This window comes from Stylophora pistillata, chromosome 12 (genome assembly GCF_964205215.1).
Source record: "Stylophora pistillata chromosome 12, jaStyPist1.2, whole genome shotgun sequence".
Lineage (NCBI taxonomy): Eukaryota > Metazoa > Cnidaria > Anthozoa > Scleractinia > Pocilloporidae > Stylophora > Stylophora pistillata.
In genome coordinates, this window is record NC_142530.1 from 5,174,366 (window position 1) to 5,190,777 (window position 16,412).

The following is a 16,412-nucleotide window of genomic DNA, read 5'->3' on the forward strand; positions in this document are numbered from 1 at the left end:
GGAATTGCGTTGCAAGGTGATGGAATGGTTTAAAAAATATCGCTATAAACCATAGGTTGCTTTATTTGAGTTTAAAAAAGTGTACATAAATTTATAGTGAACGTAAAGATGAGACCTTTAATTTCTTCTATCGAAATCAAGTGAAAAACCTAAGTGAAAATAAGGGATACAAGTATTCCCCTGCGTAGCTCACCATCAAATTTTTACGTTTTACAATAAAATAAGGATTACTAAAGTTCTTGTCTGTGTTAAGTCCCATTCGAGCGAAGTTTTCATCAAGTGTAGATTAAAGTGTATCCTTCTTTACCCGAAATGACTACACCTAACCCGGGGTTTTCATGCTTTGAGAAAACTTCTGTTTCCAATATATTTGCTCCCACTTCTTTTATACCTTGCCTTTGAATTCTATCTCTGAAACTTAAAAACGTACGAAGTACTCACCCAATGATCAAGGTTCTTGCAAAGACACCACTACCCGCCATCGTCCTCCTCAATCAGTGTTTAACTGGTTCCCAGTCTTTCTCGTTATTACTCTAACCGCGCTCGACAAAAAGTCGAGCTCCATTAGTTATCGAGCTCGATTAGTTATCTCGATAACTTATCGAGCTCGATAAGTTATCGAGCTCGATTAGCAATCGTACTCGATTAGTAATCGAGCTCGACTTGTAGTTATCGAGCTCGATTATAAAACGTGGTTTGCTCATCGAGCAGGAATGGTAATCGAGTACGACAAATGCATATCGAGCTCGGTTGCCCAGGAACAAAATGTGATCCAACATGTTCACTGGAGTTTTGAGTATTGATTTATACAAGCTTTGTGATCGTTTCGAATCCTACACATAATCTTAGCAAAAGCAAGGGTGTCTTGTGCTCGATATATTTTATCAACCAGGATATTTTATGTTTTTGCTGCAGCTAAGGCGTGATGCCTTTGCAGACTTTCATGAGTCAGAGGCGAAGAAAAAGAAGGTTGATGAGGCCAGGGAAGAATCAATGAGTAACCTTGTAGATGATCATGATGATGATACAAATGAAGAGAATCCGTTCAACATCGCAACAGATGTGTGCATGAGCCCAACTGATGAAAGTTCTGGCAGCACCAATACCTCAACTGCTACTGTTTCTGTTATCACTCCTTTCACTTCTCCAGTTGCCTTGACCTCCACCAACAATACCTGTGCTACGCCAGTCAATACAACACCATCCCCCAACGTAACACCATTGCAAGGCAGCTGTTGTGTAGATTGTGTATATAAATCCAAATTAAAAAATCAGAAGAAGCAAACTATACGTCTAAGGAGAATAGTAAAGGAACAGAAAAAGGAGATAAGAGAGCTCAAAAGTGTGAGTGCTAAACAAAACCTATTTATGCTTTCTTGTAGCTTTGTATAATGGCGAAAGAATAGTATCCATATTGAACTTGATTCAAGTGTTCCCAGTGCTACTCACTCTCACTAGTGCTGGATAATTTATTCCATCTTGTTTGTTTGTTATTATAGAAAGTAATTGAAACAGCATCTGAAGGAGAAATTGATGTGCAGGAGGAAAGTGGGTCCAAAGATTTATTTATCTGGTCAAGCACTGGGACTGATACAGATATGGCAACAGAGAATGAGGATGGGGACTGGAGGTCACAGGCAGGAGGTTCCACAGAAGCTGAAGGTACTGAGGATGATGAAGAGGAAGAGAATCTCTCAGAAGAAAGCATGGAAAAAGATATCAGGTGAGACTACTATTGTAGCTTTCATTGGAATTATACCACTTGCATAAGTGGATTGAGGCACTTAGGGAGTTATGGGAAAGGACAAAGGGAAAATAGCCCTTTTTCCCATCCATAACTCCTCATGTTCATCAATTCACTCTCATATCCAATCTTCTCTCACCCTCAAAACATATAAGTAGCTACTGGGTTCTTTCCCTTGTGTTCCAACCATTATCATACACAATCTCATTTTCAGATTTTCATGTGTTCGCTCATCTAAAGTAAAATTTTCTAGGCACATACTGGCAAGCTTGCATTTTAATGAAAACCTCAGAAGAGAAACCCAAACATCAAGCGATGGAAAAGAATACATTCGGGTGACTTATCCAAAATTTAAACTGGGAGAAGAGGTTGTTAGAGAGGTGGCATCTCCACCTAGCTATGGTAATTATTGACCATTATGATTTTAAAAGTACAGTGGCTACACTGAACTAAGTGTAGGAAATGTTATGCTCTTTTGTTAAGAGTCAGATCACTCTCTTTACCATGATAAGTACTATTGACCAGCATCTTGTGTAAAGGACTCTGCTTCACCTTGTTTCCTTATATCTGATAAAACACTGTTGCACGTTTTTCAAATGACGTCGACATTTTATATGAATTGGGCTGTGATCTTTTCAGGGTATGTTGACACACTGAAGAATCTTCTCTTCACCTTGCCAAAGGCAGAAATGAAGAAAGTAGATGAGAAGTATGCAGCAAGGGTACCAGAACCCCTCAACCAGCAGTTCCCAGACAGAGTAAATAAAGAGGATGCTGTAAAGTTTTACCAGGCAAGAAAGGCAACGAAGAAAACGTCACTATTTCCACCAGGTTAGTTTGCTTTGACTCTTCAAAGCTCATGAAGCGCAATGTTCAAATATGACATAATGTTCTACGTACCAACAGTCATGCAACCTTGTCCTCAGGGTCTATCTTCTTCCCACCCACTAGAACTGGGGAAAAGATAGACCTTGGGAACAAGTTTGCCATCATGGTAATGCACAATGTGATTGTCTCCACGGAGGATATCTTCTACATGTTTTTTCCATAGTAAAAGGATGCTAAACAAACAAACTAAAAATGCACTAACATAATTAAATAAATTTATTTATTTTACAGAAGCAGAGCAGGCGAAACTACAGATGTCTATCAGTGACAATACCTCAAGCAGCAGTCAACCCACTTCAAGACGACCTTACAATTGCTCAATATGACAAAAACCATTGCGAAGTCACAAAAGCCGTTGCAAAAAATAAAGTGACCAAACTTTTGTCACAGGAAGGTTTTCTGCGTGGTACAATTTTCCTTCTTACTTTAAATTTTCCATGCCTGCATTGCACTGTACTCATCGACTTACAATATTTGCACTGTACCTACAACAAGTTGAAATTTAAATTTAGTCAAACTAGTGTGCATGTAGAACCTAAGCTGTTTCTGGTTCACAGTCCATACATTACCAAACAATAGAACAAGAAACAACCACCCATGAAAATCAATTTGAAAATTGTTGTTTACCGAGACAATCAGTGTAGAACAATCATGTCATAGGTTTGATTACGTGTACTATGCTAGTCTCTGTCATGAGCAGCAGCAAAACCTCTGGTATTAATTTTTGTGACTGGTATTTAGTTCTGATATTATGGTAAACACAGGCTGGTGGTGGTCTTCTGTTATCCCAGCCCATGTAGCCACAAAGCCACCTTGTGGTCCATCGGTATGCAACAGCTCTAATGAACCTAGAGTAAAAGCACAATGAAAATTATATTGGAAGGTGTGTAAGAATGCTCTACATTACTACAGGACCCTGCCTTTCACCTCCCCATGACACACACATTCAAATAAAAAATATTTATGTTTAGGAATTGATAATGAACTGCAGGGCATTTCTCAAGCTTACATTTTCCTACAAGCTACTTTGCAAGCAATCTTATTAGTTCCTGTTTTATCTTAGGTCAGTGCATCAGATAAAAGTCCAAGTAAATGCAAAATCTAACTTAACTTGGTCAACTTTTATAGCTTGAGGTGCCTTAATTTACCCTGATTTATCTGAAGCTTAATGTTTTATGCCCAGCAAAGTGATTATGCTAGTTTACACATTGTATGTTTTTATTTATGTTTTTACTAAAAATGTACTGACTCGTTTTCTGACTCCACCTCGGCGACGGTAAGTCCCACCATCCTGGTTTCTCAACAAGGGAGCCACTTGGAGAAGAACTGCGCGGTTCCTAATCGCATCGTAGTCCTCGTGTTGTGTGATGCATTTTATCCGTTCAATGGAACCATCAAAATCCATCTTTGCAGATGAATTTGTTACCTCTCTGCAACATCGAAACTCCAGGGAACCAACTAACGTCCCGGTATTACATTGCTTGCAGCGACACCTGAAGAAGACAGCAAAAATGAATTGTTGTCTAACAAAGATTTGCTATAAGTATATATACAAGGAATTTTAAAGGACCAGTTTTACTAACCAGGAGTCTACGTCTACAGTTCTCTCGTATCTAGCCTCCAGAGTTGACGGGGTAAGTCCATCAACATCGGTTTGTTCGCTCGAAACGCCAGTTTCTTCGTCGTTCTCGTCCGCAAGCGGCTCATCTTGATATGGAGCTATCACACCAGTGATAACTCCCCATTCCTCTTCAGAACTGTCGCTTATTCCACAATCCATACTTTCTATGGAGTCAGACGACTCAATACTCTCGGAATCGCTGGACATTTCGAAGCGTGAAACGATAGAATTGAGCGAGTAATCACAGCGTGTTACAAGGAAAACACTGAAAGTTGTTGACCTTGCCAATCATAGGATCAAACAACCTGACGTCACGAGTCCCAATTCTCGGCCCAGTCTCCGGGAACAATTTTACACATAAATTTAGCGTGTTTCGGGCGCTAAAAATCGACCAAAAAAATTGTTTCATTCATTTTAAACTCTCAAACCGTTTATTAAACACATGGAACTAGCTATCAACGAAAAAAAAAATTTCGTGTCATATACACTTTAAGTGTTAACTATCAAACATGATATCCAATGTGTAGTGCATAGAGAGAATATCAGAACACTGAGAAAAAAAGAAAAAACAAGTTACTAACATTCATTAGTATAATTTCAGAGCTGAACAAAGAGTTTCCAGCAATCTGATTGGCCAAGCGGTTCCTTATATGACGCTATATAAACCGCTCCGCGCGGTTTATATAAAATGTTAAACTAAAATGTTAATGAATGTTACTAAAATGTTATGATTTTGAAAAATCTCTGTTGTTCAGCTCTGAAATTATACTAAAAAAATTATTCGCCTCAGGTTCGGTGAATATTTTTGATAATAAAAATTAACGGTAAAAAACTACGACGTTTCGAAGTCTGCATGACCTCATTATCAAGTAAAATGTTAAAACTGATGTAAAATTGTAGCTCAGAGATTATATACAAATAAAATGTGATAACTTCATTAGAATAATGAGCGTTCATTGTTATTGGTGTTTAGCATGTCAGATCGTGCAGTATATGTTTAAATAAATACTTTTGCACGTATTGAGTCAGACTGCGTGTTTAGCTTTGGTTTTTGTTCGCGAATGAATAGCATTTCGTGAATTAGGCAGTCCATTTTTCCACGGCATTTCTTGAGAACGGAAAACATTTCCTCTAGGCTAGTGGACACTACACTGTGGGCTTCTTTCAGATGCTTGCCAATGACAGAGGCTTTATGTTCTTCTATGCGTTGATGAAGATGGCGTGTGGTATAACCGATATAATCCGCATCGCACGAATCACATTTAAAAGTGTAAACAACGCATTGGTGGTTAATTAAAGCGGGCTTCTCTTCTTGTATCTTGAGCTTTCCCTCGATCTTACGACTCGTGAAAACTGGTTGTAGGTCAGTTCCGATTTTCCGGCCAAGATCTTTCAGCTGATGTCTTACTGTGTCGGCCGATTTTTGGTCTTTAAATGGTAAAGTTATTCTGACAGGTTTTTGTGTAGCCGCGTCAAGTTCAGTTGGGGTTTCGTGACGGCTTTGGATCGTAGAACTCGTGTACCAGGCGATAGCTGAGTTGATGAGTTTCACTGGGTACTTAAGCTTAGTAAACATCCGCTTGAGATGCTGGCCTTCGTAAAAGATTCTTTCGTTGATGACAGGCGGTAAGCTCGGTTCAGCATTGTATTCAGCAGAGATCTTTTGTAACGCTGATCGACATGGCTCTGGTAATGTAAGAGCAGTCCTGTATCAGTTGGTTTATGATATACGCTTGTTGTCAGGTGGCAACCGTTTTTCTCAATCATCATACCGAGGAATGGAAGCTTGTTGTTTTCAGCAATTTCCATTGTGAACTGTATGGCAGGATGGCATTCGTTCAATGTTGAAAGGAAGGCTGTTGCGGCTTGAATATTTGGCATCGTGGCTAATGTGTCGTCGACGTACCTTTTGTAGAAACTTGGTAACTTGTTGTTGCGATCCAGTTGTTCTTCAATGGAGCACAGGAAAACGTTTGCCATAAGGGGTCCCAGGGGCGAGCCCATGGCCACACCGTCCACCTGCTCGTAAAGTTCACCGTCGAACTGAATTATTTTATTCTAATGAAGTTATCACATTTTATTTGTATATAATCTCTGAGCTACAATTTTACATCAGTTTTAACATTTTACTTGATAATGAGGTCATGCAGACATCGAAACGTCGTAGTTTTTTACCGTTAATTTTTATTATCAAATGTATTTCTAAACATTCTCGGTGAATATTGTCGAATAATCCCCTCGACTTCGTCTCGGGGATTATTCGACGATATTCACCTCGCCAATAAATCAATTACCTGGGTTTCCCTGAGAGAAAGATAACGTTTACGAAATTATCTCAGTCATTTACTGATTGGCTGACCACCGTATAATGCATCATTCTTTCAAATCATTTAACTTCTAGTCGCGATTAAAATTGGTAAGGGACAGAACTGACTTCCGATGTGGAAACACTTCCGCTACCGTAAAACGTTGGTCATTTATCAATCAAAGGTCATATAATTTAACAGTTCTTTACAAATGCGTCATTATGAAAAGTTATAGCCAAATTTCGCGTGTTAAGCTCGTTTTCTAAACGATATTCCCAAAAATTAACTGTCAACCATCAAATAACCCAACATTTAACAGTCAACCGTCCAAAGAGCTTATTGTTAATCGTCAACCGTCAACGTGAAACCCCCCTCCCATTGAGACCCTTTTAATTTGACCGTGTTTCTATTCTTGATGTTGTTGATGATGTATAGAAACATGGTTTAATTAGTAAAGTAATAGAAGTGCAAGAAAAACGAAATGAAAAAACATGAACCTGAATCAGTATCACTGAGTGTATTTACTTCAATCAAACATACAAAGTAACTCTGTGAAGTCGCTTCAGTAGCATATTAAGATTGTCTGATAATGAAATTTCTATAATGAGCATGATCTATTACTGCAGATAGTTACCTGCTTTTGACACCCAGTTCACTGAAAAGAAAACAAAGAGAAGAATTACCATCAAGTAATAAAAAGAATAAGGTTTGCAAAATCATCTCAATCCCTTACTGATAAGCTGACTAGCTGTCTAATTTATTATTCTTTCTAAGCATTAGCTCCTGCGAAATATTATAATGAAACACTAATTTAACTGAAAAAAATCTGCTAACTCCAAGTTTGTTTTATTTACGGGAATAAAAGTTTACAGACCATATTTTATTTTTTAATAATTTGTAATTAGTTATTAATAAAAACAGAGTTAAAAAAAAAGAATAAGGTTTGCAAAATCATCTCAGTCCCTTACTGATTGGCTGACCAGCTGTATAATGCATCATTCTTTCAAAGCATTTAACTTCTAGTCGCGAGTAAAATTGGTTAGCGACAGAACTGACTTCCGGTGTGGAAACACTTCCGGTGTCGGAAAACGTTGACCATTTATTAATAAAAGGTAATATGAATTAACAGTTCTTTACAACTCGTCATTATGACCCATCATAGTCAAATTTCGCGTGTTAAACTTGTTTTATAAACGACATTCCCAAAAATTAATCTTCAACCATCAAGTGACCTAAAATTTAACCGTCAACCGTCCAAAGGGCTTATTTTTAACCGCAACCGTCAACGTCAATTCCCTTCCCATTGAGACCCTCTTAATTTGACCTTGTTACTGCTGTTGAAGATGTTGTTGTTCATGGATAGAAAGATGGTTTAATCACTTAATTTCATAGAATGTGCAATAAGAATGAAATGAAAAAAAGATGAAACTGAATCAGTATCACTGAGTGCATTTTCTTTCATCAAACATACATAGTAATCTGTGAAGTCGCTTAGGTAGCATGTTGAGATTGTCTGATGATAAACATTTCTATAATGACTATGATCTAGTACTGCAGATAGTTACCTTTCCTTTGCCTCTCAAGAGTTGAAAAGAAAACAGAAAGAGCAACTGCTATCAAGTATGAGAAGAAATATCCGAGTCTCCCGCTAATTTGATGTAACCTTAATTCAGACGAGCCTGCATTATCGTTGATTCGCCGATGCCAAGAATGCAAACATTTTGTTAAACGGACTGTACTGATTAACACAATCTACGGAATACTCTCTTCCATTTCAAATTCACGATTGTGACATAATTCCATCTCATGGTTACTTCTCAATTAATCCGAAGTTCAAATTTACAATCTCATAGACAGCCATTTGTGCATAGAGGTAAGGAGGCCATGCCTGCAAATAGGGAGGTGTTTTGGTAAGGTGGTTTAGGACACCCGTTTTCAACGGGTTCAGCAAAAAGCTTTTCTTTCCCGTTGTCAAAAAAAGAAACAAAACAAAAAAACAAAACAAAATAATTCACATGACTGTCAGATTTTGCCGACAACAAACCAGTTGAAGTACAATTGTCCTAATCGCCAGTATTTTTTCGGTTTCATTCTTAGCTCAAGTGTGTATGGTATTCAATGAAGGATGGCTATTCCTATCACAACAGTCTGGAGTTATATTCAGTTAATGAACAACTCATAATAATACAAGAGGACATAAATAAACGCACAAAATCTAAGATATTTTTAAAATTTGGACTACACCTCCGTTGGACACAAGCAAGCAATGTAACCATGTTGGCCTACCGAATCATCCTCACTTACTTAACAATTTTAGTTACTAAAGAATCTCGACTACTGTCAGACTGCGTCTTTGTTACAAAGAGGTTAGAAGAAGTGCAGTCTTCTATTTAAAACCCGATACATGTTATGCATTTACAATGGCATGAACAGAACTGCGATAACTTTCTGGTCGGAATCAAAAGATTATACACTGTTTATAATCTCTTGGTTGGGATTGATTGTAGACTAGAATGGTGACGATTTTTTCTTTTTAAGTTTTTATAAGCGTTCAATCTATATTTTCCGAGCTTCGCAGGCGCTGAGATATTGTCACAGTGCCAGGGATATATGCGTTATCTAACGGTCGGGTGGTCCGTATGGGAAAACCCTTTTCCCGTGGTCGTAAGCCTCAGGCCGTACTCATCACCAAGGGCACAGCTTTATTCCGTTACGGACCGATCTAGACCCGTGGATAACCCGGTTTGTCAGGAGTTTTATTAATTAATATTCGTGAAGCTGTAAGAAAACATAACCTGCAGGTTATAAAGGAGATATCTACTAGGGCGAATATTTTACCATGGGCTTCATCTGTTCATTATATCAGTAAACGTGCGGTCATCGAAAACGCAAGCCCAAAACATACATTGACGCAAAGGTTAAATTTCGGTCAAGAGCAACCGTGGAATTAAAGAGAAAAGTAATTGTAATGTAAGGAATCGAACGCTTCCAGACAATTGTTTACTTCTAGTGATAAAAAGAATCTTCTAGCAGAAGCAATTGTAAAGGACATCCATGAGGATATTTTATGGCTAGATGCTGGCTAATAGAAGAAACGACTTAATATTACCGACATTTAAAAATGCTTCCAAAAAGTAATTTTTGTGCTTATTGGTTCTTTACTTCCGTACACCAAATTTTAGAAAAATTACCGAAACGATTTTTATCTTGCGAGTTTTTATACTTGTCAAAGACAAGCTCGGAAGCCTTTGAGACTTTGACCACCCGCACAGGACTGGAGCTACATTAGACAGACATTGGAAATCGTCAAGTTGCTAGAGACCTCTACTCAAAAAGTTAGAAAGTAGCTTTTCAATCAGTGTAATTTTTTTTTTTTAATGGCTCCCTTCTTCCCGAAAATATACTTGAAAACCGATATCGCACTCATTGCAAATATACTTGAAAACCGATATCGCACGAATCACGAAGCGATTCGTGCAATATCGGTTTTCGCGTGCAATTTAACGCGGAATTCCCTCGTCAGGTAATGAGTTTTCCTTTAGAACAATACATGGACAGGCATAGATATGGAATTTCGTTAAGTGCGTGGGCGGTAAGGGTCAAGGTGAAAAAAATGAGTCGAAACATTATGCTGACATTACTTATACAAAACAGTTTAAAGCCTCGTCTGCACGAGCAATTTTTATGTGGCAACTGTATGTGGCAATTTTTACTTGCTCGTGTAGATGGTTGGACAAATATTTGTAGTTAATTTGCGTCAGTAATAATTTCGGACAGCGGAGAAGGTCATGGAAAGGAAAAAGTAAGACGGTGAAAGTCAGAAGACGTGGCAGACGTGTTGCAGCTTTAAGGCGCGTTTGTCACATTTTATGTGGCGTCTCGTGTATTGGAGAGGCCAATGTAATTTATGTCGTGAATAGACATTGATGTTTGATTTCCATACCGCTAAGGTATGAATCGTTCTAAGAAGTCTTGGACTCGGGTAAATGAGCGTTTTGAGGAGTCTAATGTGAAATTAAATTAGGCTTCAGACAGAAAATATGGTCCGAGTAGGAGTTAGTGTAAGGTAATCACTGTTCCAAGATATTACCGTAAAGGTTTGTGAAAAGAAAGTTCAAAAGAGTGCTGTTTTGTTTATCGAAGAACTATTGTTGCAATGTTCAGCTAGGCATTTACTTGCGATATAAGCATAGGCATAAGCATATAATAGCTAATATGCGCTGATGGGACACTTGGACATAAGGATAAGCATGTATGCATAAGATTATCAAAAGGTTGCGTTCTTTTTATGCCTATGCTGTCTAATGATTCACGCCGTAGATGGCCTTGTGTTACTGCCACAATCATAGTAACTTTCCCTGTTACGAAGGAGTGGTTGGATCAAATCTGCAGCGCGAAAGTAAAATTTTTGTTTTGCCTAACCACCTGTAGCCGCCCGAACCGCGCGATTAGCTCGCGCGAGAACGCTTTTCCCCCTACCTTCCCTACTAAGCAGAATTTTCTCCTCAAAGTTCCCCTATAGTTTGGAAATCAATAAACCAATCAGAATCCATCGTTTGCACATATATTTTGACGGCTTTCAGGGGTTCTAAAGGGGCATCATACTGTGCGTTCATACTAAATGATCAAATTTGAAAATATGGCGTCCACACGGCCGACCTTCAAAATTTTCCAGTCAGATCTTTCGTTCCTTTGCGATCGAGTTAGACCTTGTTGAACTCAGAATATAAAGTAGCAATGCTACAGAATATTCTGCATTAAATAATGGATATCAAGGTCTTAAAGGTGAATGAATAGGCTCTCGAATCAACGACACTACAATTCTCTCTTAATCCATGCGACTTGTGGACGTAAATTGGAAACCGAACTTTCGGACTTTAAGCAGGGCCTAGCGACAATTTGACGATTCCATGGCCCGGTGAATATTATGTTCGAGTAACAATGTGTTAAAAAAGTATAGTTTATAGTTTGACAGAAGATCTTCGTAGTTTTTCACAATTTTCAACATAACGCTACGCAATTTTCTGGCCATGAAGTCAAGTGAACAACAACCTAAGCATGATGAATTTTACCACGCGGGCTTTGTACACGTAAGAAACTCGTACGTTTTTCGCTTATAACAGAAAATCAAGAAGTGACTAAAACTGTCGTCTCGAAATGTTTCTTGGTCATTTTCGTCTTGCTTCCTACTGACAGATTCCATAAAACTTGAGATCTCTTCGGTCAGGGACAAATTTGCATAGTCATTTTGAAATATGACGCGCGTGCTTATTTGCACACATGCGCAACCTATCGCTTAAGGTGGCTCGTACCAGTTTCCTTGCGCTTGGAACAGGTCACTCTTGAGTGACGCGCGCGAGAGAAATGTGCGAAAGAAGCGCGAGATCAAAAGATGAAAATTCAAAAGAAAGATGGCGGCGCGTGGAATTTTTTCTACTTTTGTGAGAAGTTTACCTAAGAGCTTGTATTTGATGTGTTGAGCGGCTACTATGAATGCAGGAGATAGAAACTAAGATATCGAAGACGATTTTCGGAGAAGTAAAGGTTGCTTCACTTCACATTTAAAAGAAATATTCAACCGATATGAAATCTTGCGACGGCGAAAAAAGAAGAACTCGAGTGAAGGATAATCTACATGAAGTGGAAGAAGACTTTGAAACTTAAAGGAAAATAATATGATATAGCCAGAAGTCATGTGTAGGATTTTTAAGATGAGCTCAGGAGGCTGTCTTTGACGGCTGTTTAATGATTTTCTTAGCAGTAAACGTCTGAAAACATCAGATCGTAGGTGCTCGCGCGAGCACACGAAATTGTCAGCGGTAGCTAAAACAGATCATGAGCAAATGCCGATCTTATAGAATCCAGATTTTTAAAACGCGCGTGGAAATTGCTAAACTCCCGAAAGCTATTGCATGAAAACAAGTCCGGTGACCCCTTCTTTTTATTGTTCCAATATGATAATAACGTCGAAAGGAATCATCAGAAAAAAAACTAGTAAATTATACGGAAGGAAATTTGTGATGTGTGAAAATTGACCTTTTTTTAGATTTTCTGAAATTCCGCTCCGTAGAATTTTTTAAAAATCTTTGTGCATTTTCCTTTTCAAGTGCCAAAAGCAATCACTGAAAAAAAATCAGGGGGTTACCGGGTTAGTTTTCGAATTATTTAAGCCACAAGCTGAAAAATGCGTGTGAATAAGCCTATGAAATCGTTGCCATGGAAACTGCTAGTGACGAAATGACACTTATTTTTGGATAACCAGTGATTATGTAATCCAACCCGTAAAAGTGTTCAACTGGCCTTGGTCAGTCTTTCTGTTGTATTCTTTCAAAGTTACAAACCATCAAAAAGATGAAAACTAGTACGAGCCACCTTAACTTTCTTTCTTTGTCTTCTTTTTTTCTTTTTCGGACACAATAATTATTTTCCTACAGATATACACTCAAAAATAGAAGCATTGACGCCATAAATAAAATATTTGCTGCAAGAGACAAAAGTGAAATCGGAGATTGGTCGAGCTTTAATTCACGGATGAAAAATGTCTAATTTGAACTCTTTTAAGATTATCATTGTCTTGTATTTCAACCCCAGGATTATTCTTAGCAACAAAAGTCGCATTCGTTTGTTAATTACTCGCCAAAAACTATCAAACACAATCAAAAGCCTCAAATCGAAAAAAGTGTTTTAAATTCTATACAAAATTCCGCAAGTGAGGAAAAAATAACAACGATACATCGACGCAATTCAATGACAATGATTCGAAGAGAAATAGTTAAATCTCCCGTTTAAAAGAATTATCAGAAAAAAATCGAATGAAAAAGATATTGAAAAACGCAGCACCATGCTCATGAACATTCCCATTTCTCGGGAAAAATGAACCATAGAGCATACAAACCGGGGGAAAATACGAAATGCCAGCAGGTGTTGTAACTGTCTCATGATTATCTGTCCATCAAAATTTAATCAAGTCATAGCATCCTTGCATGTTTTTCGGATCAAAGTCAATGACCTGTCTATCCAAATTATTACCGAGTCATGATGTGTATCAATCAATGATAGACGAATGGAAATCTAGCAATGGGTGTACAAGAGTGGCTATGAGTCGGGACCAAAGTGATGATGAAGAAAGTTCGATCTCATCCAATCAGACAAGTGGTGTATCTCACAGAAATTCATCCCTACATAGAAGTCGAAGAGAAGATAAATACAATCAAACCGTTCCTGGGTACTCCGTTTAAACACAAAATAAAAGCGGTAAAAGAGAGGCAACATAGCAAGTACCTATATACAAGCACTTTTACACAAAACCTCGACATGTATATGTGATAAAGCGATTGGAAGAATTACAATGAGCATAATCCAAAGACTTATGTAGCTCATATGATATGGACTTGCTTTACACGTGACGAAACATGACTAAAACGTGGAAGCATTGCCACGGTCGCTACGCGACCGCCTTTCGGACGCGTTACAGTTTATTTTTAATTAAGATTTGAACTAAAGTAAACATTTTTATTGAGAAAAAAGCTATCGCATGTTTATACTTCGAACGGACCATTGTTTATTTTCAGAGAATTTTGAATACTCCTGTGATTACCATCCGAACTATTTTAATTTTATTGGAGTAGGATGAATTATTCACATCTTTTCATAGGGTTAAGCCGGAAACAAACCTCTTTTATTCTCGATTTTTTACACGATATGAATGCTAATGACATCTTGAAATCACTTTTACCATTGGAAGTATGAGTCACCATCTTGCGTTTTATTGTTTCCATTGTTTGTCTCACTCTGATGTTTGACTGTTAGGGTTTTTATTTTGATTTTAAATTTGATATTGGACTTAGGGTGAGAGTTAGGGGTGTGAATGTCCGCAATAACCCAGGTTCGAATCCTGGTCACGACAATTTTTTTTCCTTTTATTCTAAAATGAACGTTTTTTTTGGAATATTCATTTTATCTTGAAATCATTTTCCCTAGGGGAGGATTAAACACCATCTTAGGTTTCATTACTTTTATTGTTTTTACATCATCTTAGATGACCTTTATTTTTTCAAATTATGAAAAAAAAAAAAAACACGCTCCTATAACCTACGCAATTTAATCCTAAACCAGGATTTATTCAACGCTTTTAATCTGTGTTTCCTTCCTGCATCTCTCATACATTTCCCTCTAATTTTCAAGTGTGGATACTCTATTGTCCTATGGTATGGGTAGTTGCGTGATACTGTGTATCTTTCATAATAAAAACTCATATTTCGTCTACCACTTTGGTTTCTAGAGTGCTCTTATTATTTTCACGTTCTTCGCTCTAAAGACCTTGTATGACAACGTGTTGTGTAACAAATAACCGTCTTTTGTGAAATATGCAAACAAGTGAGTTTGAGTTAATCCCGCTGCGATCTTGGATTCTTTTGTTTCAAGAAAACCGTTAAGGTTTAAAAACCCCTAACCCTAATAGCTCTAATAACCCTAACATTAATAACCCTAATAACCTTAACCCTAATAACCCTAACCCTAACCCTAACCCCAACCCTAACCCTAACCCTAATAACCCTAATAATGTTTACCCTAATATGATTAAATTAAACACTCGGCCGAACCACTCGGATCCAGCCCCCGCGGGAGGTGCCAGGAAGGCGCACTAAACTACTCACAGTACTGTATGATGTAATAGGATCAAATTTAAATAGTTATATTGTAAGCATCTGGTATGTTCCGGAAAAGCGTTCCTAAATATATATGAGAACTTGGTCGTGTACTTGGAGTAGTTCTTGCTGTCGGGAGTGACTGACTGTTTGGAAAGCTATACCAAGAGAGAGGACTGCGTGGAAGATCATGAATTTCAAGGAAGTTTGGAGAAAACTCTGAGTAAGATATCAGTCATCTCAATCACCTACTGATATTGCCGAGTATTGCTGAACATTTTATAGAAGCCCTATATTTTTATTTAATATCTGCGTTGTTAAATAGCCATTGACTCCCAACATATTTGCTTGATTACGCATGAAGAAGCATTAATTATTATTCACTTGTTGTACTCGTCTTCTGGGTATAAGCCGTGGATGGTATTCGAGTTCTTTTCAAACATGATCGCCCGTCGATTGATCAGTGACTTTTAAAAGCTTTTACGATCGGCCGTCGATCGGTCAACGGACTTTGTTTGACTTGTTGCCATGCGTGTGAACCAGTGAATAATGATAACGCTTTTTCACGGGTAATCAAACAGATATCTTGGGAGCCAATAGCTATTTATTAACTACTGAACGTTAAATAAACATTTTTTACACTAGGTTTATACTGACTCTACTGGATAAAAGCCTTAAATAGTTTTCAAAGTCTTTTTCGTCAAACACGATCAGCCGTCGAGGAAATGAGAGATTGGGGAGAGTGAAACGAACAATTTCAAACGATATTAACCCACGAACACTCGTGAACACATAAAAACTAAAATTTTAATCCCATGGTCATTTGTAATTATAATTATTTTGGACGTTGGCGAACTGACATTAGACGTTGGCGAATCGACCTTATATGTTGGCGAACTGACGTTGACGAACTGACACGTTGGCGAATCGACCGTTTACCTTTTGAGGTACCGTACCGATAATAATTGATTGCAAACTAAACGATGAAAAGTTTAGTTCAGTTTTGGTCACATTTTTGGAGGGACTAAGCTAACTACATCGATGCCAAATGTAATGGCTAAGCAAAGCCTGATTTAACTCATAAAAATGGATCGATAAGCAAAGCCTGATTTAACTCATAAAAATGGATCGATATAATAGCCGATAGCTTTCATCGACATTCTTTCGAAAAACAAAACTTCAAATATAACATTTAATAGCGAGGT

The 16,412-nt window shown here is 37.8% G+C and overlaps 2 protein-coding genes and 1 long non-coding RNA gene across 7 annotated transcripts in view; 1 reads left to right on the forward strand and 2 right to left on the reverse strand.

Moving 5' to 3' along the window:
* The window catches only part of LOC148718510 (uncharacterized), a 122,196-nt gene that overhangs the window by 34,017 nt on the left and 71,767 nt on the right, over window positions 1–16,412 (reverse strand). Inside the window, exons 9-10 of one of the 4 annotated variants that reach the window (XR_015993707.1) lie at window positions 7,194–7,214; window positions 4,674–4,803 (exon numbers count right to left, since the gene is read on the reverse strand). The exons of 2 other annotated variants lie outside the window; for them this stretch is intronic. This is a non-coding gene — a long non-coding RNA (uncharacterized LOC148718510). Of the gene's footprint in view, window positions 1–4,673; window positions 4,804–6,301; window positions 7,215–16,412 lie in introns of those variants that run through there. One more of the 4 variants, XR_015993711.1, reaches the window with a different exon arrangement.
* LOC111319327 (uncharacterized) lies at window positions 846–3,025 on the forward strand. The gene is made up of 5 exons (XM_088740244.1): window positions 846–1,344; window positions 1,500–1,723; window positions 1,998–2,146; window positions 2,384–2,575; window positions 2,864–3,025. Exons 1-5 carry the CDS (start codon window positions 901–903, stop codon window positions 2,956–2,958), a joined length of 1,104 nt encoding a protein of 367 aa, XP_088596370.1. The 5' UTR covers window positions 846–900; the 3' UTR covers window positions 2,959–3,025.
* LOC111334117 (uncharacterized) lies at window positions 2,831–4,692 on the reverse strand. 2 transcript variants are annotated; one of them, XM_088740255.1, is made up of 3 exons: window positions 4,216–4,689; window positions 3,882–4,125; window positions 2,831–3,480 (listed from the first exon to the last, which is right to left on the reverse strand). In XM_088740255.1, exons 1-3 carry the CDS (start codon window positions 4,458–4,460, stop codon window positions 3,472–3,474), a joined length of 498 nt encoding a protein of 165 aa, XP_088596381.1. In that variant the 5' UTR covers window positions 4,461–4,689; the 3' UTR covers window positions 2,831–3,471. The 2 variants fall into 2 exon arrangements, with proteins under 2 accessions (XP_088596381.1, XP_088596380.1); XM_088740254.1 differs by lacking the exon at window positions 2,831–3,480 and having other exon boundaries at window positions 3,511–4,125; window positions 4,216–4,692.